The sequence below is a fragment of the Salvelinus alpinus genome, chromosome 12 (assembly GCF_045679555.1).
Source record: "Salvelinus alpinus chromosome 12, SLU_Salpinus.1, whole genome shotgun sequence".
In the NCBI taxonomy this organism is placed as follows: domain Eukaryota; kingdom Metazoa; phylum Chordata; class Actinopteri; order Salmoniformes; family Salmonidae; genus Salvelinus; species Salvelinus alpinus.
Window position 1 is genome coordinate 4209354 of NC_092097.1, and position 27581 is coordinate 4236934.

At 43.5% G+C, this 27581-nt stretch overlaps 1 protein-coding gene across 1 annotated transcript in view; it reads right to left on the reverse strand.

The window, feature by feature from the left end:
* Positions 1-27581, reverse strand: part of LOC139535372 (kinesin heavy chain-like) — a 126222-nt gene that overhangs the window by 84244 nt on the left and 14397 nt on the right. The window contains exon 2 of the mRNA XM_071334716.1: positions 213-300. Coding sequence (XP_071190817.1) covers positions 213-300 — 88 coding nt within the window. The remainder of the gene's footprint in view (positions 1-212; positions 301-27581) is intronic.

Sequence of the window (27581 nt, forward strand, 5' to 3'; positions counted from 1 at the left end):
TTCAAAAACAAGGACATTTCTACGTGAACGGTAGTGTAGATAGAAGTACATGTAGACACAGAGAGCTAGAGAGAGAGGAAGAGAGTGTGAGAGAGGGGGCGGGAGCGAGAGAGATCAAAAGATACAGAGAGAGAGAGAGCGAGAGATAGCCAGAGACATGACAGAGAGAGATGGAGATAGAGACACACAGAGATGGAGAGGCTGGCACTCACCTTTGACTATCTGTTTGGCGCAGGTGTTGTACACCTGTTCCTGTGTTGTGTCGGTGGGGAACACCCGGTCAAACACATAGGACTTCCCCTGTGGAGCCGAGACACACAGTTCCTGGGTCAGTCAATGCATCAAAACAAACCCACAGACAATGGATGCATCTCAAACGGCACCCTATTCCCTGAACAGAAAACATGCACTACTTTTGACCCAATTCCCTATGTACTACACTGCTTCCCTATGTATTACACTATCGTAGGGCTCTGGGAAAAGCAGTGCACTATATAGGGAATAGTGTGCATACAGAGACAAACACGGCCCTTAACACGGCCCATGAGAATGGTGCCGGAGGGAATGGGAGCCATTTAATGGGTTTCAGAACAATTGTGCTATTTTGTGAAGTTCAGACAGAGATTGAAACACAAATACTAGGGAGGTTTTTTGAATGCCTCACAAAGAAGAGCACCTATTGGTATTAATTACACTTTGGGTGTTGTATCCATGTTAACAATTGCCGGAGAGGAAGGAAACCACTCAGGGATTTCACCATGAATCCAATGGTGACTTTAAAACAGTTACAAAGTTTAATGGCTGTGATAGGAGAAAACTGAGGATGGATCAACAATATTATAGTTACTCCCCAATATTAACCTAATTGACAGTGAAAAGAAGGAAGCCTGTAACAGAATACAAATATTCCAAAACATGCATCCTGTTTTCAAACAAGGCATTAAACTAATATTGCAAAAAATGTGGCAAACCACTTAACATTTTGTCCTGAATACAAAGTGTTATGTTAGGGGCACTCTTCATATTTTCAGCATAGTGGTGGCTGCATCGTGTTATGGGTATACTTGTAATGGTTAAGGACTGGAGAGTTTTTCAGGATAAAAAGTGAACAGAATGGAGCTAAAAAGCACAGGCAAAATCCTAGAGCATAACCTGGTTCAGTCTGCTTTTCATCAGACAATGGGACATTAATTCAACTTTCTGCAGGACAATAACCTAAAACACATGGCCAAAATGGGCAAATGTTACACAGTCTTCACTGACATTTTCAACCTGACCCAGTCTCTAATACCTGCATGCTTCAAGCAAACCATCTTAGTTCCTGTGCCTAAGAAAGCCAAGGTAATCTGTTTAAATGTCTACCACACTGTAGCACTCATATCTGTAGCCATGACAGGCTTTGAAAGGTTGGTTATGGCTCACATCAACACCATCAACCCAGAAACCCTAGACCCACTCCAATTCGCATCCAGCCCCAACAGATCCACAGATGATGCAATCTCAATTGCACTCCACACTGCACTTTCCCACCTGGACAAAAGGAACACCTATGTGAGGATGCTGTTCAAGCAAATCCAAGCTAATCACTAAGCTAAGGACCCTGGGACTGAACATCTCCATCTGCAACTGGACTTACTGACGGGCCGCCCTCAGGTGGTGAGGTTAAGCAACAACACATCCGCAATCACTAAGCTAAGGCCCTTCATGCATGCGTGCTCAGTCCCCTCCTGCACTCCCTGTTCACCCACAACTGTGTGGCCTTGCACAACTCCGACACAATCATTAAGTTTGCCGACGATACGACGGGGGTAGGCCTGATCACCGAAGACAATGGAAAAGGCTATAGGGAGGAGGTCAGAGACCTGGAAGTGTGGTGCCAGGACAACAACCTCTCCCTCAACTTGGGCAAGACAAAGGAGCTTATTGTGGACTACAGGAAAGGGAGGGCCGAACACGCACCCATTCACATTGACGGGGCTGTAGTAGAGCGGGTCGAAAGCTTTAAGTTCCTCAGTGTCCACATCACTAAGGACCTATCATAGTCCAAACACACTAACACAGTCGTGAAGAGGGCACGACAATGCCTCTTCCCCTTCAGGAGGCTAAAAAGATTTAGCATGGGCCCTCAGATCCTCAAAAAGTTCTACAACTGCACCATTGAGAGCATCTGGACTGGCTGCATCGCCACTTGTTATGGCAACTGCTTGGCATCCAACCGCAAGGCGATACAGAGGGTAGTGCATACGTTCCAGTACATCACTGGGGCAGAACTCCCTCCCATCCAGGACCTCTATACCAGGCAGTGTCAGAGGTAAGCCCTAAAAATGGTCAAAGACTCCAGCCACCCAAGTCCTAGACTGTTCTCTCTGCTGCCACACAGCAAGCTGTACCGGAGCGCCACACACACACACCCACACCCACACCCACACACACACACACACACACACACACTACATATGCTCATATGCTCATACACACTCCACACACACACACCCACACACTCCACACACACACTCACACATAGACACACTTTCACACTTCAGACGCTGCTGCTACTCTGTTTATTATATATATATTGATTGCCTAGTCACTTTTACCCCTACAAACATAATGTATTATTGTTTTTATTGTGTTACTATTTCCTTTTTCATTTAGAAAATACTTGTCTTCCTTTTTAACTCTGCACTGTTAGGAATGGGCTTGTAAGTAAGCATTTCACTGTCAAGTCTACACCTGTTGTATTTCATTTTATTTGACTCTTGAGTCAGTTGGTCAATTCATCACCTCATCAAATCAAATCAAATTTATTTTATATAGGCCTTCTTACATCAGCTGATATCTCAAAGTGCTGTACAGAAACCCAGCCTAAAACCCCAAACAGCAAGCAATGCAGGTGTAGAAACACTCATCCACTGTCAACACCACTACTCCCCTGGTTACTGTGTGTGTGTGTGTGTGTGTGTGTGCGTGCGTGTGTGTCTGACTCACTGCAAGGTGTTCCCTGCGATTACCCTTTTACAGAAACATACAGTACACCACAAAGCATCAATATTTTACTACCACTATATGTAATGTGCTCGGGGTGGGGGATATTGCACATAGTTATTCCTCAGGACTTCTTGAGCATTAGGTTTCTGAGTGTGTGTTTCTAGAGTAGATAGTGTGGAGAGAAAGGGAGAGTGTGTTTTGAGTGTGTTTCTGAGTGCATATACAGGGCCTTCAGAAAGTATTCACAACCCCGTGACTTATCTGTGTGTTACAGTCTGAATAAAAACTATATTAAATAGGGATTTGTTTTCACCGGCCTGCACACAATACCCTATAATGTCAAAGTGGAATTGTGTTTTTTATATATTTTTTTACAAATGAACTAAAACTTAAAAGCTGAAATGTCTTTGATACTGTGAACCATCAGATCCTCCTCTCCACCCTCTCCGAGCTGGGCATCTCCGGCGCGGCCCACGCTTGGATTGCGTCCTACCTGACAGGTCGCTCCTACCAGGTGGCGTGGCGAGAATCTGTCTCCGCACCACGTGCTCTCACCACTGGTGTCCCCCAGGGCTCTGTTCTAGGCCCTCTCCTATTCTCGCTATACACCAAGTCACTTGGCTCTGTCATATCCTCACATGGTCTCTCCTATCATTGCTATGCAGACGACACACAATTAATCTTCTCCTTTCCCCCCTCTGATAACCAGGTGGTGAATCGCATCTCTGCATGTCTGGCAGACATATCAGTGTGGATGACGGATCACCACCTCAAGCTGAACCTCGGCAAGACGGAGCTGCTCTTCCTCCCGGGGAAGGACTGCCCGTTCCATGATCTCGCCATCACGGTTGACAACTCCATTGTGTCCTCCTCCCAGAGTGCTAAGAACCTTGGCGTGATCCTGGACAACACCCTGTCGTTCTCAACTAACATCAAGGCGGTGACCCGTTCCTGTAGGTTCATGCTCTACAACATTCGCAGAGTACGACCCTGCCTCACGCAGGAAGCGGCGCAGGTCCTAATCCAGGCACTTGTCATCTCCCGTCTGGATTACTGCAACTCGCTGTTGGCTGGGCTCCCTGCCTGTGCCATTAAACCCCTACAACTCATCCAGAACGCCGCAGCCCGTCTGGTGTTCAACTTTCCCAAGTTCTCTCACGTCACCCCGCTCCTCCGCTCTCTCCACTGGCTTCCAGTTGAAGCTCGCATCCGCTACAAGACCATGGTGCTTGCCTACGGAGCTGTGAGGGGAACGGCACCTCCGTACCTTCAGGCTCTGATCAGGCCCTACACCCAAACAAGGGCACTGCGTTCATCCACCTCTGGCCTGCTCGCCTCCCTACCTCTGAGGAAGTACAGTTCCCGCTCAGCCCAGTCAAAACTGTTCGCTGCTCTGGCACCCCAATGGTGGAACAAACTCCCTCACGACGCCAGGTCAGCGGAGTCAATCACCACCTTCCGGAGACACCTGAAACCCCACCTCTTTAAGGAATACCTAGGATAGGATAAAGTAATCCTTCTAACCCCCCCCCCTTAAAAGAGTTAGATGCACTATTGTAAAGTGGTTGTTCCACTGGATATCATAAGGTGAATGCACCAATTTGTAAGTCGCTCTGGATAAGAGCGTCTGCTAAATGACTTAAATGTAATGTAAATGTCTTGAGTCAATACGTTTTCAACCCCTGTGTTATGGCAAGCCTAAATACATTCAGGAGTAAAAATGTGCTTATTAACAAGTCACATAATAAGTTGCGATGACTCAATCTGTGTACAATAATAGTGTTTAACATGATTTTTTGAATGACTAGTTCATCTTTGTACCCCACACATACAATTATCTGTAAGGTTCCTCAGTTGAGCAGTAAATTTCAAACACAGATTCAACCAAAAAGACCAGGGATGTTTTTCAAGAAGGGCACCTATTAGTAGATGGGTAGAATGCGACTGCAGAAAGATTCGGGCAGTAAAGACTTAAAGCCCGGGAGAAAAACCCACCTGGTACAGGGGCTGAAATGCAATTTGAGCATGGTGAAGTTATTAATTACATTTTGAAAGGTGTATCTATACACCCAGTCACTATAAAGATATACGTAGGCATCCTTCCTAACTGAGTTGACGGAGAGGAAGGAAAACGCTCAGGGATTTCACCATGAGGCCAACGGAGACTTTAAAACAGTTACAGAGTTTATTGGCTTTGGTAGGAGAAAACTGATGATGGATCAACAAGATTGTAGTTAATCTACAATATTAACCTAATTGACAGAGTGAAAAGAAGGAAGAATACAAATTATCCAAAACATGCATCATGTTTGCAACAAGGCAATGACCAACAACCAATTTGACAGAGCTTGAAGAAATTTGAAAAGAATAAAGGGAAAAAAGTTGCACAATCCAAAATGAAGGTTCTTAGAGACTTACCCAGAAAGAATCACTGCTGTAATCGCTGTCAAACGTGATTCTACAAAGTACCGACTCAGGGGTGTGAATACTTAAGTAAATGAAATATTTCTGTAATTCATTTTCAATAAATGAGCAAAAGTATTGCAACTGAGGGTAGATGATTTTTACGCGCTTCAGCACTCGGCGGTCCCGTTCTGTGAGCTTGTGTGGCCTACCACTTTGCGGCTGAGTCGTTGTTGCTCCTAGACTTTTCCACTTCACAATAACTGCTCACACAGTTGACCGGGGCAGCTGTAGCAGGGCCATTCTACTGCCAATGTTTGTCTCGGGAGATTGCATGGCTGTGTGCTCAATTGTATACACCGGACAGCAACAGGTGTGGCTGAAATAGCTGAATCCACTCATTTGAAGGGGTGTCTACAAATGTTTGACAATGTAGTGTATTTAACCCATTTTAAATTCATGCTATAACACAACAAAATGTGCAATAAGTCAAGGGGTATGAATACTTTCTGAATGCGCTGAGTGTGTATTGACATTGAGTGGCTATAGAGAGAGAGATATTTTAAATAGGTGGGGTTGAATAGGTCTGGAAGCTGCCCCCTAGGGAGGATCACATGACAGGCCAACCCATTAGACTTATACATATATCATACTGGCTCCAGTATGGGAGGAAGAGCTGTAACACAAGGAGAGAGTGGATGGGTGGTTAGGGTTTAGGGTTTGCTTCAGGGTCAGAGTTAGGGTTAGAGTTTTTGGGGTTAGGGTTACAGGTAGGGTTAAGTTAAGGGTTAAGTTAAGAGTTAAGAGAAGTCCTCACAAGAATAGTAAACAAAGTAAAATTTGACCAACTGGGGAATTTTTTTTGGTCCCCACAAGGTCAAATTTTATTTCTAGGGGGTTTAGGGTTAAGGTTAGAACGAGTGTTTAGAATTAGGTTTAAGGTTAGGGTTAGGAGCTAGGGTTAGTTTTAGGGTTAGGTTTAGGGTTAGGTTTTTGGGTTAGAGGATGAGTACGGGTTAGGGTTAGGTTTAGGGTTAGGGGAAAATAGGATTTTGAATGGGACTGAATTGGGTGGCCAGCGGTACAAGACAGTGTGTGTGTGTGTGTGTGTGTGTGTGTGTGTGTGTGTGTGTGTGTGTGTGTGTGTGTGTGTGTGGGGGGGGGGGGGGGGTGGGTGGGTGTGTGTGTGTGTGTGGTAAATGGTCTCTGCGGCACGCGGCAAAGTCAGGGATTGAGGTACTGAGGAACGGAGAAATGGAGGGATGGAAGGATGGCGCGACAGAGGGGTGGAGGAATGGAGGAGCGAAGGGCTGAAGGGGCGGCCCTCCCTCCATCCCATCACTCCACCCCTCCCCTCCCCTGCTGTTAGCCGGCACAGATTCAGTAATTAGTCCATCTAGCCTCACCTTTCCTCCTGTCATCTTCTCCCTTTCTCCTCCCCTCGCCTACTATTCACTGCTCTCCTCTCCTCTACCCTCTCCTCCTCTCTCATATTCTTCCTCTCTCATCCCCTCTCCCCTTCCTTCTCATCCTCTCCTCTCATCATATCTCCCCTCCTTTCTACTGCTCCTCTCCTCCCTTCTTAGCGCTCTGTGTGTAGATTGGCTAGGCACATATTTTCCATAAAACTATATTTAGGATCATGCACTTCACTGAATTATACATGTTTAACAGTTGTGACACAAGAGCCTGAATTGTTGATATTCTCTTCTGAGCTGCTTGGGGTTCCATTCTGGAACATGTTCCTGTTCTATTCTGGTGTTGTTCCGAGCTGCAATGGGCCTAAGGACTTAATCTGCTTCCCAAATGGCACCTTTTACATACTGTCCTACTTTTGACCTGAGCACTATAGGTAAAAAGTAGTGAACTATATAAGAAATATGGTGGCATTTGGATTGCACACAATATCCACTGACTCATTGGCTCCGATTCAGGTAGTTCTAGAAGTATGTTTAGTTATTCATTTCTGCTGCAGACAGGGAAATCATATACAGTGTGTAGAGAAGACAATTTCCTGAGGTCCTACTATGACCTAGTTGAATAGACTGAGAGTGTTTTTTGTACATCCCATTTGAACTTAAAAGGTTTTCAAGTATGCCAATTTCACCACCGGTCAATATCTACTGACTCACTGGCTTAAGAGTTCAGTTATTAGTTTCTGCTGCAGACAAGGAAATACACAGTACATGGAGACATTTTCCTGCGGTCCTGATATGACATAGTTGAATAGACTGAGAGTATTTGTTGTGCTTCCCATTTAAACTGAAAAGGTTTTCAAGTGTCACAATTTCACCACCGGTCAATATATACTGACTCACTGGCTTTAAGATTTCAGTTATACATTTCTGCTGCAGACAGGGAAAATACACAGTATACTGCATGGAGACATTTTCCTGAGGTCCTGATATGACATAGTTGAATAGGTAATAAACTCCATGTTTTCTGAAACCATCTGAAATTGGTTTCAAATAACTGAAACAGTTGTCAACTGTCACAACTGCACCGCCGAGCTCGCCAGGTGCAAACACGCTTTCCATTAGGTCTGATTACCGTTGGGCACGGGTCCAAAGGACGTGCTCCACACAGGGCAGAACCCTGCACTGAGCAGAAAAACAGAAAACGTGTTGATCTTCACCAGGGGCTTGTAAATGAAATGAAATGAAATGCTTATATGATATAATGAGGATTTAAAAAATCCCAATTGCTTTGCTAAAATGTTTGTTATCCTGATCTCCCTCCTTCAAGCTAATCTACTATTTTGTTTTGTTCTGTTCTGCTGCAGATACATGATAATGCGGATGTTCAAAATATAAAAACACTAAGCTACGCTGGGACTGTGTCAGTACACACTTAGAAAAAATGTTCCAAAGGGGTGTTTTGACTGTCCCCATAGGGAGGACCCTTTTGGGTTCCAGGTAGAACCCTCTGTGGAAAGGGGTCTACATGGAACCCAAAAGGGTTCTACCAAGAATCAAACAGGGTTGTTCTAAGGGTTCTGCTATGGAGACAGCAGAATAACCCTTCTGGTTCTAGACAGCAACAACAACAAAAATCTAAGAATGTACATACACTGTATACACGTGTTTGTATGTGTGTTTGCATGCGTGCGTGTGTGCGTGCGTGTTTGTGTGTTGCATGTGAAACACATCAGGCCTCCCTTCCTTCAACAGCCTCCAATCTGTTGTTAGCGTCAGAGTGGGGGAGTGGGGGGAGAGCTAGCTATGAGAGAGGTTCTGGGCTATAGGGAAAAACAAAGAGAGGGGTGAAAAAGGAGGAGGAGAAGACAGGCCAGAAGGGAGATGGGAGGGAGGGAGGGGCGGTGGTATGGAGGGGTGGAGATGGAGAGACACTGCAGTGAAAATCTCCATAATGAAACAGACCTCAGTCACCGGCCAGCCCTCCCTCCATCCCCTGCTGTTAGCCAGCACAGATTGAGTAATTAGTCCATCTAGCCTCACCTTTCCTCCTATCTTCTCGCGTTCTCCTCCCCTCTCCTCCTACAAGCTTTTCTCCTCCCCTTTACCCTCTCCTCCTTTCTCATCTTCTTCCTCTCTCTTCCCCTCTCCTTTCGTCCTCATCCTCTCCCCTTTCATCGTACGTCCCCTCACTTCTCCACCTCCCTTCTTAGCTCTCTGTGTAGATTGGCTAGGCACGTATTTTCCATAAAACTATATTTAGGATCATGCACTTCACTGAATTATACATGTTTAACAGTTGTGACACAAGAGCCTGAAATGTTGATATTCTCTTCTGAGCATTTCATGTCGTTCACAAGCCCGGACATGTTCCTGTTCTATTCTGGTGTTGTTCCGAGCTGCAATGGGCCTAAAGACTTAATCTGCTTCCCAAATGGCACCTTATACATACTGTCCTACTTTTGACCTGAGCACTATAGGTAAAAAGTAGTGAACTATATAAGAAATATGGTGGCATTTTGGATGCAGACAATATCCACTGACTCATTGGCTTTAAACTCAGATTCAGGTAGTTCAACAAGTATTCCTAGGATGTTCAGTTATTAATTTCTGAAGCAGACAGGGAAATCATATACAGTGTGTAGAGAAGAGAATTTCCTGAGGTCCTACTATGACCTAGTTGAATAGACTGAGAGTATTTGTTGTGCTTCCCATTTAAACTGAAAAGGTTTTCAAGTGTCACAATTTCACCACCGGTCAATATCTACTGACTCACTGGCTTTAAGATTTCAGTTATACATTTTTGCTGCAGACAGGGAAAATACACAGTATACTGCATGGAGACATTTTCCTGAGGTCCTGATATGACATCGTTGAATAGGTAATAAACTCTGTGTTTTTCGTCATCTGACATGGCTTTCAAAGAACTGAAACAGTTGTCAACTGTCACAAATAAACCTCCGAGCTGGCCAGGTGCAAACAAGCGTTCCATTAGGTCTGATTACCATTGGGTACAGTTCCAAAAGATGTTCTACACACAGAGCAGAACGCTGCACTGAGCAGAACAACTGAAAAGGTGTTGGGGCTTTGTGAACGACATGAAATGCTTATACGATATAATGAGGATCAAACATCCCTACTGTTTCTTATTCTGATATCCCTGCTTAAAGCTAATCTGCTGTTTTGTTCTGTTCTGTTCTGCATACATGTGCTATATAAGTTTCTCCATTATGTGTGCGTGTGTGTTTTTGTGTGTGTTTGTGGTGTTGCATGTGAAATACAGCAGGCCAAGGCCTCCCTGCCCGCAATCTGTTGTTAGCGTGAGAGTTGGGGAGTGGGGGGAGAACTAGCTATGAGTGAGGTTCTGGGCTATAGGGGAAAACAAAGAGAAGGGTGTGACAGGGGAAGGAGGGAGGGAGGGAAGGGGGAAAAAGAGAGAGCGAGAGAGCAGCTGAATGTAAATGGAGGTCTGGCAGGGAGAAATGATTTAATGGGCTGAGCTTTAGGGACCATCAGAGCTCTGCTGCTCTCTATTCAGACAGAGGCCTGGGCACGTGTGTGTGTGTGTGTGTGTGTGTGTGTGTGTGTGTGTGTGTGTGTGTGTGTGTGTGTGTGTGTGTGTGTGTGTGTGTGTGTGTGTGTGTGTGTGTGTGTGTGTGTGTGTGTGTGTGTGTGTGTGCTCACGCTAGACTCAGGGGTGTGCAACTCCAGTCATCGGGGGCCTGATTGGTGTCACACTTTTTCTCCATCACTAGCAAACACAGCAGCTAGAGGGTTGGGCGTGGTGGGTTTAACCAGGGCAGCAGCTATATAGCCACGGCATTTGCTTTAAAGCTTCCTTTTCACACTCTACTACCCTCCCTCTCATCTATCTCTCGCTTTGCATGTCAATGCATCACTGGCTACATTTTGTGGGTTGGTAAAAAAAAACACACAAAAAACACAGATTGATAAATAAGAGTATTTGGGATTTGGTGAAAGTCACTGTATGTGTTTTTCCCTCCCACCTGACTCTCTGCTGTGTCCGGAGAAAAGAGATTGTCTCCTCTCCTCCTCTCAGAGGTATGAAGGGCCCTACACATGTGACGTTTGTGTGTGTGTCACACGGGATGGCCTGCTTATAAAGGGCAGGTCTCTGGGCAGCTATAAGCTGCTCCGGACACAGAATCTATATGGTTCTGGGCTGCTGGCTCCCTACAGCTAAACCACAGGCAGACAGATAACAACATCATTCAACTCCCCATCAACAATGGCAGGCACAAGAATACATTACATGAAAATAATAAATTACAGAAGGGTCAAATAATCTCTCTCTCTCTCTCTAGAAAATGCCTGTTAAACTGCTACACAATCTGCGGATACCATCAGGCGCTCTAAATAGGAGGCACATTTATACATCATGGCTACAAATTACAATACACTGGTTAGGCCTACACGATGGTTGCTAAGGGAGATATAGAGAATGCAAATTCTGCAGGGAAAAAAAGAAAAAAAAAGAAAAAAACAAAGGAAATACTTGGGTTTATCTTTCAAATCAAAAGTTTATCCCAAAGATTTTGCTTAGATAACTAGACGTTTCTCACTATCGTTATGCACTGGCATAAATAACGTGTTTTTTAACACTCAAAAACTGGAGCAATTCGTCTTTTATGGAACTGGAGCACTCTGCATTATTCATCAAGAGGCTGTGAGATGGAGAACGAGAGAAAGAAATAGGAAAGAGCGAAAGAGCAGAGAAATGGAAAGGTTCTCTTTGACCCTGGATCGATTTTCACAATTTGAGTCAGGAGAGGAGAGCTAAGCTAGGGAAGAGAGAGAGTAGTCAAAAGGAGAGAAGAGCTAAAGAGAATAATATTTCCCTTGGTTCCCTAACTCTGCTGTGAGGTGAGAGTGGGTGAGAGAGAGATGGAGCGAAGGGATAGAGAGAGGGAGAGGGAAGAGAATCCCTGGGAAGTGATTAATCCAGAGGAACAAATGTCACCTAGCCCCCACGAAAGAGATTGTCATGATCCCCTCGAGAGCAGACACACAGAGAGAGAGGGTAAGAGAGGACGAAAGAGAGTGAGAGAGAGAGAGACAGAGGGAGCGAATCACATGGCTGTGTCCACCAAGGAGCGACTAGCAGCGCAAGGGGGGGGGGGGTGAAAGAGAGAGAGAGAGAGAGAGATGGAGACTTGCAAGAGCAAAGGCGTAGAGCCTAAGCGAGCCCATTTCTCATTTTTATATGCCAGTTCAAGCCTTGATACAGCCATGAGTGAGAAAGACAGGCATGTCAGATGATGGAAGTGCTTTCGTATCAACCTGTCACTTCTGAGTTTTACTGTACAGTCTTCCAGCTATGTGCACATTAACATGGATGGGTTTAGCCGACACACACTACAGCCGACACACAAATACACAGACAATCAACGTTAACAATTTTTTTTTTTTTTTAATTCACTTGAATTACATACATTCAAATACATTAAATCAACCACAACCTTAGGGGACAGCTTCATTTTAACCCCTCAAACTAAGAGGCTGTGTCCTGATGTTACACCTTTTCCACCCTGAAGTGTTACCTTGCACAGTTACTGTCGTGTATTTGAAAGTCGGGACTCAGAACAAATCCAGAGACTCCAGAAACGGTTTGAACGTAACATAATCTGAATTGGAATTTAAGTGGAAAATACATTGGATTTGAAAAAAGTATCAACATAAACTGTTGTTGAGGGTGAAACTTCAACCACGGGTAACCAATTTTCAACATTGACAAACCTTGTATGAAATATTTTTAATTTATACCTTTTGGGAAAAATAAATAAAACTACAGGCTGGTCAACACCTACAACTGGAGAGTTGATCTAAACCTCTACAGCTACCCTTTGGTCTCCCATCCAGGGTTTTAACCAAGCCAGGGCCTACTCAGCATAAACATTTTCACCAACTGTTACCAATGTGCTATTGTTGTAACGGTCGTCGTATGAAGAAGGTGTGGACCAAAGCGCAGCGTGGGAAGTGTTCATGATTATTTATAAAAAAACTGAACACTGAGAGAAAATAACAAAATGTAACAACACGAAAAAGTTCTGTCTGGTGAAGACACAAAAACAGAAAACAACTACCCACGAATACAGGTGGGAAAAGGCAACCTAAGTATGGTTCTCAATCAGAGACAACGATAGACAGCTGCCTCTGATTGAGAACCACACCCGGCCAAACAACAAAGAAATACAAAACATAGAAAATGAACATAGAATGCCCACCCAAATCACACCCTGACCAAACCAAAATAGAGACACCATCAGTCAGGAAGTTAAAGCTTCGTTGCAAATGGGTCTTTCAAATGGACAATGACCGGAAGCATACTTCCAAAGTTGTAGCAAAATGGCTTAAGGACAACAAAGTCAAGGTATTGGAGTGGCCATCACAAAGCCCTGACCTCAATCCTATAGAAAAATTGTGGGCAGAACTGAAAAAGCGTGTACGTTTAAGGAGCCCCTCAAACCTGACTCCGTTACACCAGGTCTGCCAGGAGGAATGTACCAAAATTCACCCAACTTATTCTGGGAAGGTTGTGGAAGGCTACTCGAAATGTTTGACCCAAGTTAAACAATTTAAAGGCAATGCTACCAAATACTAATTAAGTGTTTGTCATTTTCTGACCCACTGGCAATGTGATGAAAGAAATAAAAACTGAAATAAATCATTCTCTCTACTATTATTCTGACATTTCACATTCTTAAAATAAAGTGGTGATCCTAACAGACCTAAGACAGGAAATTTTTACTCGGATTAAATGTCAGGAATTGTGAAAAACTGAGTTTAAATGTATTTGGCTAAGGTGTATGTAAACTTCCGACTTCAACTGTAATTATTAGATGAATAGCAGTCATCACATTAACGAGAGTTACGTCACGTCACGACAGCATGATGCTGCCACCACCATGCTTCACCTTAGGGATGGTGCCAGGTTTCCTCTAGAAGTGGCGCTTGGCATTCAGGCCAAAGAGTTCAATCTTTGTTTCATCAGACCAAATAATCTTGTTTCTCATGGTCTGAGAGTCTTTAGGTGCCTTTTTGCAAACTCCAAGTGGGCTGTCATGTGCCTTTTACTGAGGAGTGGCTTCAGTCTGGCCCCTCTACCATAAAGGCCTTACTGGTGGAGTGCAGCAGAGATGGTTGTCCTTCTGGAAGGTTCTCCCATCTCCACAGAGGAACTCTGTCAGACTGACCATCGGGTTCTTGGTCACCTCAGTGACCAAGGCCCTTCTCCCTGATTGCTCAGTTTGGCCAGGCGGCCAGCTCTAGGAAGAGTCTTGGTGGTTCCAAACTTCTTCCATTTAAGAATGATGGCCACTGTATTCTTGGGGACCTTCAGTGCTGCAGACGTTTTTTGGTACCCTCCCCAGATCTGTGCCTCAACACAATCCTGTCTCGGAGCTCTACGGACAATTCCTTCGACCTCATGGCTTGGTTTTTGCTCTGACATGCACTGTCAACTGTGGGACCTATAATAGACAAGTGTGTGCCTTTCCAAATTATGTCCAAGCAATTTAATTTAACACAGGTGGAATCCAATTAAGTTGTAGAAAAAAGGATGATCAATGGAAACAGGATGCACCTGAGCTCAATTTCGAGTCTTATAGCAAAGGGTCTGAATACTTATGTAAATAAGGTATATCCGTTTTTTATTTTTAATACATTTGCAAAAATGTCTAAAAACCTGTTTTCACTTTGTCATTATGGGGTATTGTGTGTAGATTGCTGAGGATAACAAAAAAAAAAGCTGTAACAATAAAATTTGGAAAAAGTCAAGGGGTCTTAATACTTTCCGAAGGCACTGTATTTAGCATTTGGGAAGTCATCAACAGCCATTCTTTAAATTCAACCCAGAACTCAGCTAAAAATAGGCAATACATAGAGGGCTAGGGTTTCAAGCTGTGGTTAATTTCAAATGGATCTATAAGTTAGTAAAAAAAACATGTGGGATTCACGTCTCCATCTCAACCAAAAACCTAAGTTAAAGAATATGACTAAATCAAATCAAGCGGTATTTAAAGTGCATTGGCTGAAATGGATAAGTGAATCCAACATATCAATTATTAATTTGCAGACAAACTGGAATGAAAGCCAGACTCAGTGGCACAGACGGAACTATCCAAGGATACATCTCCTTCAAATGTTGATATTTGGTTGCGTTGACAACCAAACACAATTCAATATCACATTTGCAATATTGCAATAGAGTAAATGGCTATATACAGGGAGAACCACATTTTGTTGGCTACGATGTAATTGAGGTATCAATAGGTAGGGGTTAACCCCCCAATTTTCAACCGCAGTCCCTGGGCAGGTTATTAAAAACAATTACAATACAGACAATCAATGAGCCGTGAGCACACGCAGAGCAACATAGGACAAGTAAGACATAGCATACAGACAGAGCAACATAGCACAAAAAGCAACAAGACAAAATCCATAAAAGCAACAAAGTGTTTCCACACCTCACAAGCTACAGACAACAGACAACATGGAAAGCGGCAATACACAGCTAGGGTTTATGTTCACACATCTGATTGACCTTTAGCCATGTCTTCATGCATTTTGTGAAAGTGTGATAGGTGGTGTAGTGATGTGTGTCCGATGGCAGTGTATTCCAGACATGGGAAGCTCTCACAGAGAAAGCAGATTGACGAAATATGCTTTTCCTTATGGGAACTATACAGTCACCTCTCATGGCAGACCTTGTGGATCTGCTGCCATATGTTTGGGTTTTCTGTTTGACAAAAGGACTGAGTGGAGGGGGAGCCAGGCCATTTAGGATCTTGAATACAAGACATGCATCAGTGTATTGGACAAGATTTTCCCAACTCAGGAGCTCATGCTTTCTGAGAATGTAACAGTGATGATGGCTATTGGGCTTCCTATCAAGCACTTTGAGAGCCTGTGTGTAGACAGACTGAATGGGTTTTACTGTTGTACAGCAAGCTTGGGCCCAACTAGTCAAGCAGTATGTTAAGTGGGGGAGAATCATAGATTTGAAGTACAGTTTTGCTACCTCTGTAGTCAAACAATTTCGTATAAATCGGAAATTAGCTAGGTTCAATTTGGTTACCTGAATTACCTTTTTCACCTGCTTTTTAAAAGGTTGGAATCAAGGTTGGAATCAAGTATGATGCCAAGGTACTTAAAATCAGATGCCACCTGGAGCTTCTCCTCTGACACATAGACATTTGGCTCAGTAGCATCTGTTGCCCTCTTTGTGAAGAACATGCAGACAGTTTTTTTCACATTGAGATGCAAACACGAGTCACTGAGCCACTTTGTAACCTGGACCATTACAGTAGTGAGTTCTTGTGCAGCTTGTTGTTGCTCTTTGCATGCACATATATCACTGTATCATCTGCATACATTTGAACTTCAGACCCAGTACAGACAGAAGGCAGATCATTAATGTACAGGCTGAACAGGAGCGGCCCCAGTATTGACCCTTGGGGCACGCCCACATCATAGCTAAGACTGGGCGACAGCTCATTGCTCACTCTGACACACTGAGTTCTGCCTCCAAGGTATGATTTCATCCATCTCAAGGCATCGGGGGAAAAGTTGAACTTGGACAATTTTGTGATGAGAACCTCATGGTTAACAGTATCAAAAGCCTTCCTTAGGTCCAGAAAAACAGCCCCAACAATGCCCCCTTTGTCCATCTTGGACTTCACATTTTCCAGGAGAAAGCAGTTGGCCGTTTCTGTGGAGTATTTCGCTCTGAAGCCAAACTGTATGGAGCGTAATGTGAAGGGGCTGTTGTTGAGGTGGGCAATCAGTTGTTCTGCTACACACTGTTCAGCAACCTTCGACACCACAGGTAGTATACTAATGGCCTGTAGTTACTCACGTCAGCCGTGTCACCCGATTTAAAGATGGCTGTTATTATGGCCGACTTCCATACCCTTGGAAACACCCCCTGACCAGTAGATGTGTTGGTGACCTTAGTAATGGGGCCAATGAGTGACTCTCTGTAGTTTTTAAGAAAGGTAGAGTCCAGCCCAAACACATCTTTGGCTTTAGAGTTCTTTAGTGAGCTAATCACCTTGTTCACCTTTGACTCAGAAACCTCCCTTATGATGAAGACAGGTTGAGCGTAATTCACTAGCACTGAGCCGAAGAAACCAGTGGAGGGGTTCTGTGTCAGTTCCCTGACAGAGTCAATAAAGTAGGAATTGAAAGCTATTGCTATTTCGACTGCATCCTGTGTTAGATTGTTATTCACCATGATTTCTAGTCTTTTTGCAGTGTTGCTATGGTCTTTCCCTGTTAACTTTTTTAGATTCTCCCAGATCAATTTAGAATTTCCCTTTGCTTCACCAATTATGTTAATAAAAAAGTTTGCCTTGGCCAGTCTGATTTCTTTCATCACCTTATTTCTCAACATGGTAAACCTACATCTGTCATGCTCTAATTTGGATTTTAGGGCTGTTTTTAGAGCATAATCTCGTTCTTTCATCAATTTCCATATTTCTACATTTAGCCAAGGAAGAGTGCTCTTTTGGCCAGGTTTGGATTTGATTTTCTTAGGAAGCCATTTATTGTAGTCTGGATTTTGGATAGAAAAACCTGACTATCAGCTTCCACATCTGTATAGGACAAGAGATCATTCCAATTAATTCGCTTAATTGCGTTTTCAAAATAATTGAATTCACTCTTAGGTATTCTTAGTTGATCCGACTTTCTAACAGTAGAGAGGTTAAACCTGCTCTTAGAAAGCTTTCTGGCTATAACTGTCAGATTATGATCAGTAATCAGTAATCATTCAGTAATCATTCAGTAATCTTGCTCTGATTTGTCATCCTGAGGGTCCCAGAGATAAAATGTTGAATAGTTTTGTTTGATCAAATTCATTTTTATCTTCAAATGTAGCAACTGTGCACTACAGTTTGAACCCTGCAACCCCCTCAATTTGAGCAAAGAGGAAAAAGGTGTGTCACCATGACTAGTCATGGATTTCCAGGACAACAGGTCCGCCAAAATTAAGACAATTTATGAGGACGTAAACAATCAAATTACTCCTGCTCTCACTCGAGACCCTATCCAGGGTCCACTCAATCCAAGCCCACAGGCTTTGACTAAAGACTCAGATACCAGTGTTAAGTTAAACATCGCAATAGCCAATTCCACTCAAACTCCAATAAGTCGATCTATTTGAATCATGAAAACAAATGACACATCACGCCGTTGCGAACAATCACTCCACTTTGTGGAAAATATCACCACAAAATGCACCTCAAAGAGGCCATACCTCAAAGCAGTCCTGGAGGACTGCTTAGTCATCTCTCAAACATTGTTCAATGATCGGAAAAGGGCTTGAACACAGCTAAATGCGGTTTAAAAACGAAACGATGCGACAATCAACTTTGAGTTTTCACTCAGACTACCTCGCCTCTCACAATGCGACTCATGCTGAAACAACACTTCCAAGATGTATCACTTGTTCACCCTGTGTATGTTACCAGCCTCTGCTACTCGGAGCAGACTTGATGGATCGTTTGGTCCCACTGATGGATTGGAAAAGCAACCAATTGTGGTCACAGGTAACCGTGCCTTCTCCTAACTCTGATTGCAACACAGTCATCCACAAGGAGTATCTGTCGAAAGGACCCCTTGGGAAACAAACGTTTCGACACATCTTGGTGCAGAAAACTGACTCAAGCAGATATTACGATATCTCGTCACATTCAATCAGCCAACCGGATCGACTATTCTTTTCATGATTTCGATCATGCAGTCTCTGTGAGTGAGCAACTTCCCTCCTCTGTGGAGTCATGCAATACTGTAGCTAAGATTAACTTCCCCTGTCCTTCAGACACTTCTGCAAGCACCGCGGCCATCTCAGGAGACATAGCATCAACGTGAAGAGTGGAATCTGCTTCTGATGATACATTTTCCCGCTTTGAGAGGGACTGAAACCCCTTTCTATAGAAATAACGGCATCAGTCCCGCCACTGATCTGATGACTCCCACTGGTGAAACACTGTGCGATACAGCGGAAATATATCCTCATCTCAGTTTGCAGGTACAGGAATGGTTACCACACGCAGACGCTGTGGGGACTGGCAGGCCACCAGGAGATTTGGTTGAAAGGTTACAGCCAATCTACCAACAAAGTGGCTGCTGACAATTTGTACAAAGGGTTCGACCTTTTCGTTGGTGCCTTGGACACCAACAACACCAACCACTGGTGGGGGGGTCAAGATGACACAAAGGGGGGAATACTAGCCCAGACATATGATGAGTGTGTGTGGGGGGGGGGGGGGGGGGGGTGAGACTACATGCAACACCGTACAAGGCCACCTGATAAGGAAACAAATCAAGTTGTAAACTTCCCCATGAGAACAGAGAGGAGCGGACAAGCCCCTCGATGGGGATAACCTTAGAATACATCTGAGATATCACTGAGGTGTACCACACTGGTCGTAGAAGAAGTCCAGTGGACTTTCCACCTCCAAAATCAAATGGTAACCATAATCATTCCTTGCCATGTGTAGTCTCAAATACAATGCAACTATTAAAATGCTCTAATCATGTGTTCCAGTAGGATAACATTTCGGAATAAATCGGTAGGATAGCTGGTCCCCTTGGATACCAGTACCAATGCCTGCAACAGTCAGTCCACCCACAATCAGTGAGAAGGTTAGAGACCTAACAAGTCGAATTGCCATTGATAACAGTGACAGAGGTAGTAGTCACTCAGATTGCAACACTTGGAAGGGACTCTTCAAAACACTATTCTGATGGTTAACACACATGCCGCTAATAAATAGAAACCTCCATTCAGGAGGAAAGTTATTAGAAGTCATGAACCATGATCACACCGCGTACGACTGGTTCAGTGCTTACAGAGTACTTCCGTCATGAGGTTAGCTCCTCCGTGGATAACATAGCTATGAAATAGACTCCTTCATACCTATCGCCACTGCAATGGTGTAAGACACATTGACTTGTAGTAAAACCACTACAGGTCCCCTTGGCATATGGCTTGAGGTCGGCACCGATTCTTACTGACACACGGTCATTGACACTGAAATTATCTGATGAAGTCAGACTCATTCTGAACAGGTTGTAGCCTACCAGGATTCTTGGTTTTCTTTTCCTTGGCATGTGCCATTGCGTAAGCATAAGCGCACATGTACAACAGAACATTTAATGAGGATTTATACTAGGATCACTTAAGGGCCCGAGCAAAATACCAGTCTTGGTAAAGTTGAACATTTACCCAGAAACCCCTTTGACTCTACAGGTGCATTAATCACAAGTTTCTCCCCAGAGGTCCAAAGGCCATCCCTGTAGACGGTCCAAAGCTAGTGCCTTACACATGTAGACTTATCATGTAGTTATCAACTTAGGATAGTGCCCTAAGCAACACACCACGAAGTAGGATCGCCCTAAATATGACATTAGACAAAATGCCATGATAGAGTAATTTAGCCAAGACCGTGGACATATATAGAATATAGTCCATTAGATGATTAAGGTATATCTTTTGTTTGTGTTTTAATTCATTTTTGTTTAATTTTCTTTGACACTTAGGAAGTGATAGAGCCACAAACAACTTCCCCATACAACCACCAGTTTGTGCCACAACGCCACTCATTTGGAAAATAAATGTAATGATGTATTTCATGAGTGTTGTGCGTTATTAACGTCTGTCTAAGTTACTGCCTAGATCCACCAGCCTGGACAGCCGGACGACGGTCAATAACACAATAGAAAAGTCTATATACAGTGTGTGCAAATGTAGTAAGATTAGGGAGGTAAGGCAATAAATAGGCCATAGTGGCAAAATAATTACAATTTAGCAATTAAACACTGGAGTGATAGAAAGTGCAGAAGATGAATGTGCAAGTAGAGATACTGGGGTGCAAAGGAGAGAAAAAATAACAATATGGGGAATAGGTAAAGTGGGGCAAAAAAGTATTTAGTCAGCCACCAATTGTGCATGTTCTCCCACTTAAAAAGATGAGAGAGGCCTGTAATTTTCATCATAGGTACACTTCAACTATGACAGACAAAATGAGAAAAAACATTTTTTTATGAATTTATTTGCAAATTATGGTGGAAAATAAGTATTTGGTCACCTAATAACAAGCAAGATTTCTGGCTCTCACAGACCTGTAACTTCTTCTTTAAGAGGCTCCTCTGTCCTCCACTCATTACCTGTATTAATGGCACCTGTTTGAACTTGTTATCAGTATAAAAGACACCTGTCCACAACCTCAAACAGTCACACTCCAAACTCCACTATGGCCAAGACCAAAGAGCTGTCAAAGGACACCAGAAACAAAATTGTAGACCTGCACCAGGCTGGGAAGACTGAATCTGCAATAGGTAAGCAGCTTGGTTTGAAGAAATCAAGCTCCAGTTTAAATGCATGGAGAAGCCAAACCTACAGAAAATCTCTGTTTTAGCCAACCTCTTGCTCTTATCCAGAAATCCAAGCCCTTCTATAATGGATCATCGACACTAGCCTAGCCTGGAATCCAAGTGGAACACCCCTCAATTGTTTCAATGAGGTGTGTTGATGTAGCTTGGAATCCCAACTAAATATATCTTTGTTTCACTATTATACTGTTTCACTACACTGAAACAATATAATAGTGGGCAATACAAAGTGATACTCAGGATTCCAAGCTACATTAACACAGATTGCAGCAGCAGGAAAAAAATGGATAGCTAGCTACAGATGGGATAGGCCACACTTTTCATGCATGGATAGACCAAACAGACATGAGAAGCTAACAAGCTGTATCATATTATATCATTAATGTAAGCCCCATTTGTGACTACAGTACATATGGTGGTTGATCATAAATCACACCAGAACAAGACAGTGAGGATAATAAATGTGCTACAATCATATTCACCCCATAGTGAGTGTGTGTGTGTGTGTGTGTCACGGCCGATGAAAGAAGTGGACCAAAGTGCAGCGTGGTGAGCGTACATTTCTCTTTTTATTTAAAATGTCGCCAACAAAACAACAAACGAAAAAAACAACCGTGAAGCTTACAGGGCTATAGTGCCACTAACAAAGATAACTACCCACACTGAAAGGAGGGAAAAAGGGCTACCTAAGTATGATTCCCAATCAGAGACAACGATAGACAGCTGTCCCTGATTGAGAACCATACCCAGCCAAAACATAGAAATAAAGAAACATAGAAAACAAGACAAAGAATGCCCACCCCAAATCACACCCTGACCAAACCAACTAGAGACATAAAAAGGCTCTCTAAGGTCAGGGCGTGACAGTGTGTGTGTGTGCGTGTGTGTTATAATCAATAGTGTTACATCAACATTAATATGCTAATGCCGCCAGCTAAATGTGTTGGAACAGAAATATCGTCATCTTTGAAAATTATACAGGGCCCTAGTTGAGTGAGCAGTGTTGTATTCATTAAAGGTGAACACTGTTACACAGAATCACTTTCATAAAAGAACGAGGCAGAGAATTTAATTAACCAGAAATCGAGGGAGCAATAGAGAAAAGGAGGAGAGAGGGAGGGATAAAAGAGAAGGAGGAGAGGTAGAAAAAAGAGAGAGAAATAGGCTACCGCGTTGTTGTTGCCAGGAAGCGAAGCATCTCAAGAGATCTCAAACAGTAGGACAGATTTAATTCAGAAAGAGATTTCATTCAGCCAGCCCGAAGATACAGTATCTCCCACTTTAACTACATTCGGTAAATTATTTGATTATTAGGCAAGAGGAACATCAAGGAAGAGGAGAAGAGCGTTAGGGAAAGAGAGAAGGAGAGGAGGTTTTAAGAGAAAATGGTTGACCGCTTTGTTCTTGTCAAGAAGCTAAGAATCTCAAAAGGAATCTGAAACATTAGGACATAAACAGATTGAATTCAGCCTACGGATAGGGATTTGCTTCAGTCTGCAAGTAAAGGATTTGCTTATTAGGCAAGGGGAACATTCGGAACAAGGAGGAGAGAGGGAGGGATAGAGAGAAGGAGGAGAGGTGGTAAATAAAGAATGAGAAATACTGGGTTGGTGTTGTTGCTAAGAAGCTTAAAGCCGGTGTACGCTACACGATTTGGGCCCCGATTTAGCTGTCCCAGACAAGTTTTTGAGATCGGAGACAAAATCCCCATGTCGTTGACTAATCGGGGAGCTCTGCCGACCACCGACGCTTGTATAATGTGAACGGGTCAGAGACGCAATCTGAGGGCTATCGATCTCGTCTTTGAGCAGTACCAGACGTCCCGATATTTTCAAACATGCTTGATTTAATCTTGCAATGCTCTTGTAGTGTGAGATGTGCAACAACAAGTTTTGAGAACGGTGATGACCGATAGCCAATGAGAGCTCGCCAGAGAAGAAGCCAGTGAGATGATGACATTGTTTCTCATCACACATAATGTCTAGACTCTCAGGAAGGAGCGATGACCACTGTGGTATGCTTTTGTACTTGCATTTAATCTAAGCCAAAGTGTCAAATCGATACAGCTCTGAAGTTCACAAGCAATGTTATTCAATTCAAAATGTTGGCTACATATTTCAACTCTGTACGGCAAGCGTGAATGTCTGACGGAAATCATTTGAGGCTGCTTTGAGCACAGCTCGCTGTAGCCATGTTAAATCTAATCACATCATCACATCATTGTTTTCGCGAGACAGCATGGTATCTAGAATCCTCAAGACCAAGTGAAGAATTGTGTGTGACCCCCGTCTCTGCCACATCGTTTAGTGTGAGCACCACTACGTTGGCAAGACAAAAGAACAACAGGAAAGATGGTTGTTTAATGTGAGAGGTTTAGCGATGTTAGGATTTTGAAAATCGTGCCGTGTACAACCGGCTTAAGCCATGCATCTCAGGGGTGATCTCAAACATTGAGACAGAAAGAGAATGACTCAATTCCACCTGCAGATACTCTGACTCATGTTCCACTATCAGTTCTTCTGAGTCCAGGGGTGTGTATACATCACATCATGCACATGTGCTCTGATATGGATATATAAGCTAAATGCCCTCAGATGACACCATGGCCAGACAGGGAAAGATGTAACGGTTAACGCTCCCCTTGGCATAACCCATGGTGGCAGTGGGGTTATGGAGCATACTTATTTTTAGCCCAAATTGCATGCAAATTGAAATTATGTTCGTTGTCCGTAGCTTATGCCTGCCCATACCATAACCCCACTGCCACCATGGGGCACTCTGTTCACAACGTTGACATCAGCAAACCGCTCGCCCACATGACGCCATACGCCATGTCTGCCATCTGCAAAATGTGTGCCATCTGCCACATTTGTGGCCTGCTGGAGGTCATTTTGCAGGGCTCTGGTAGTGCTCCTCCTTGCACAAAGGCGGAGGTAGCGGTCCTGCTGCTGGGTTGTTGCCCTCCTACGGCCTCCTCCACGTCTCCTGATGTACTGGCCTGTCTCCTGGTAGCGCCTCCATGCTCTGGACACTACGCTGACAGACACAGCAAACCTTCTTGCCACAGTTCGCATTGATGTGCCATCCTGGATGAGCTGCACTACCTGAGCCACTTGTGTGGGTTGTAGACTCCGTCTCATGCTACCACTAGAGTGAGAGCACCGCCAGCATTCAAAAGTGACCAAAACATCAGCCAGGAAGCATAGGAACTGAGAAGTGGTCTGTGGTCACCACCTGCAGAATCACTCCTTTTTTGGGGGTGTCTTGCTAATTGCCTATAATTTCCACCTTTTGTCTATTCCATTTGCACAACAGCATGTGACATTTATTGTCAATCAGTGTTGCTTCCTAAGTGGACAGTTTGATTTCACAGAAGTGTGATTGACTTGGAGTTACATTGTGTTGTTTAAGTGTTCCCTTTATTTTTTTGAGCAGTGTATATTTCAGCTCATGAAACATGGGACCAACACTTTACATGTTGCATTTATGTTTTTATTCAGTGTATACAGTGGAAGTCAGAAAGTTTACATACTGATTAGCCAAATACATTTAAACTCAGTTTTTCACAATTCCTGACATTTAATCCCAGTACAAATTCCCTGTTTTAGGTCAGTTAGGATCACCACTTTATTTTAAGAATGTTAAATGTCAGAATAATAGTAGAGAGAATGATTTATTTCAGCTTTTATTTATTTCATCACATTCCCAGTGGGTCAGAAGTTTACATACACTCAATTAAACGTTTCGGGTAGCCTTCCACAAGCTTCCCACAATAAGTTGGGTGAATTTTAGCCCTTTCCTCCTGACAGAGCTGGTGTAACCGAGTCAGGTTTGTAGGCCTCCTTGCTCGCATACGCTTTTTCAGTTCAGCCCACACATTTTCTAGAGGACTTGAGGTCAGGGCTTTGTGATGGCCACTCCAATACCTTGACTTTGTTGTCCTTAAGCCATTTTGCCACAACTTTGGAAGTGTGCTTGGGGTCATTGTCCATTATGAAGACCCAATTGCAAACAAGCTTTACCTTCCTGACTGATGTATTGAGATGTTGCTTCAATATATCCACATAATTTTCCATCCTCATGATGCCATATATTTTGTGAAGTGCACCAGTCTCTCCTGCAGCAAAGCACCCCCACAACATGATGCTGCCACTCCTTTGCTTCATGGTTGGTATGGTGTTCTTCGGCTTGCAAGCCTCCCCCTTTTTCCTCCAAACATAACGATGGTCATTATGGCCAAACAGTTCTATTTTTGTTTCATCAGACCAGAGGACATTTCTCCAAAAAGTACAATCTTTTTCCCCATGTGCAGTTGCAAACCGTAGTCTGGCTTTTTTTATGGCAGTTTTGGAGCAGTGGCTTCTTCCTTGCTCAGCAGCCTTTCAGGTTTTGTCGATATAGGACTCGTTTTACTGTAGATATAGATACTTTTGTACCTGTTTCCTCCAGCATCTTCAAAAGGTCCTTTGCTGATGTTCTGGGATTGATTTTCACTTTTCGCACCGAAGTACGTTCTCTAGGAGACAAAACGTGTCTCCTTCCTGAGTGGCATGACGGCTGCATTGTGTTTATACTTGGGTACTATTGTTTGTACAGATGAACGGGGTACCTTCAGGCATTTGGAAATTGCGCCCAAGGATGAACCAGACCTGTGGAGGTCTACAATTTTTTTTTCTGAGGTCTTGGTTGATTTCTTTTGATTTTCCCATGATGTCAAGCAAAGAGGCACTGAGTTTGAAGGTAGGCCTTGAAATACATCCACAGGTACACCTCCAATTGACTAAAATGATGTCAATTAGCCTATCCGAAGCTTCTAAAGCCATGACATCATTTTCTGGAATTTTCCAAGCTGTTTAAAGGCACAGTGAACTTAGTGTATGTAAACTTCTGACCCACTGGAATTGTGATACAGTGAAATAATCTGTCTGTAAACAATTGTTGGAAAAATGATTTGTGTCGTGCACAAAGTAGATGTCCTAACCGACTTGCCAAAACTATAGTTTGTTTACAAGACATTTGTGGAGTGGTTGAAAAACGAGTTTTAATGACTCCAACATAAGTGTATGTAACATCTGAAATTCAACAGTGTATATATATATTTATATATATACATATTTATGCATTTGATAAGATGACACATTCTCTCAGGGAACCCCATTTTAATTACAGGGGACCCCACATGGGTCCCGGACTCCAGGTTTGGGAATCGCCGTACTACTAACATCTCTCTCTGCTTGCTTCCTCTCTGTTTGTCTCCTCTGCCTCCTGCATTGCAGCCTGTCTCACCACTGTCTCTCTCACTACTCTCTGTAATGAGAATTTAAGATTACAGCTATCTTCATTTCAGTCAACTGCTACTGCGGAGGTCAGGCTCCATTTAACATTAGCTTCTAACTTCATCCTTTTAGTTAGCTAGGTCTACCTAGCTAACTGGCTAACCGTAGCCAGAGCCCATGAGCTAACTAGCTAACGTTAACTAGCTAGCCACCTGACTGAAATATCAGCGACTATTTACCAGTTGTACATTCATTCTCCAAGAGTCAGTTTTTTTTGTTTGTGTGTTGAAACGGCAGGAATCGAGCGATGTTAAAAAGAATTGCCTCATGTCCAGTCACAAGCCCACTGTGGCGTCTTTGGTCAGCATTGGTCAGTCTGGGCTGAGGTAGTTCATTTCACGTCCCAGCATGTGCCGTGGAAGGAGATTTACCGTTGGACAGAGTGGTGAATGAATGTGCTGTTGACAATGGTTAGAGTGTTGATCAACGCTGGGAATGCAATAAGAAGTGGGTAAACAATAATTAACCAAACAGAAAGGTGAGTAAACGCTATTTCACAAATAAAAAGGTGCGTTTACCCTCCACTACATCACTGAGCATAGCCTACCTGTGTATTTTTCCTAGTGGCACGCACTGTTGACTTTTGGCCACATTAGAGAAAAAGGCAGTGTTTTTGTTTTACAGTAATGTTATACTACACTATTATATTCGGTTCTGTTATGGAGAATATTATCATTATGTGATCTTGCAGACATTGGTTCAGCTTTAAACTTAACTTCAGATCACCATTTGAGCACGAGTAGAGTAGAGCAGAGGCTGTGTGTAAAGTAAAGAATAAAGGGAAGGGAAAGGGGGTTACCTAGTCAGTTGTACAACTGAATGCCTTCAACTGAAATTTGTCTTCCGCATTTAACCCAACCCCTCTGAATCAGAGAGGTGCGAGGGGCAGCCTTAATCGACATCCACGTCTTCGGATGCACAGAACGTGATCCGCACGTCAGAGGCTTCAGGATCTTTAGTCCGGGGATCCGCAGCCACTCCATTATCTCTATGGGTACACCAATCTCTGAGGGTACTCTTC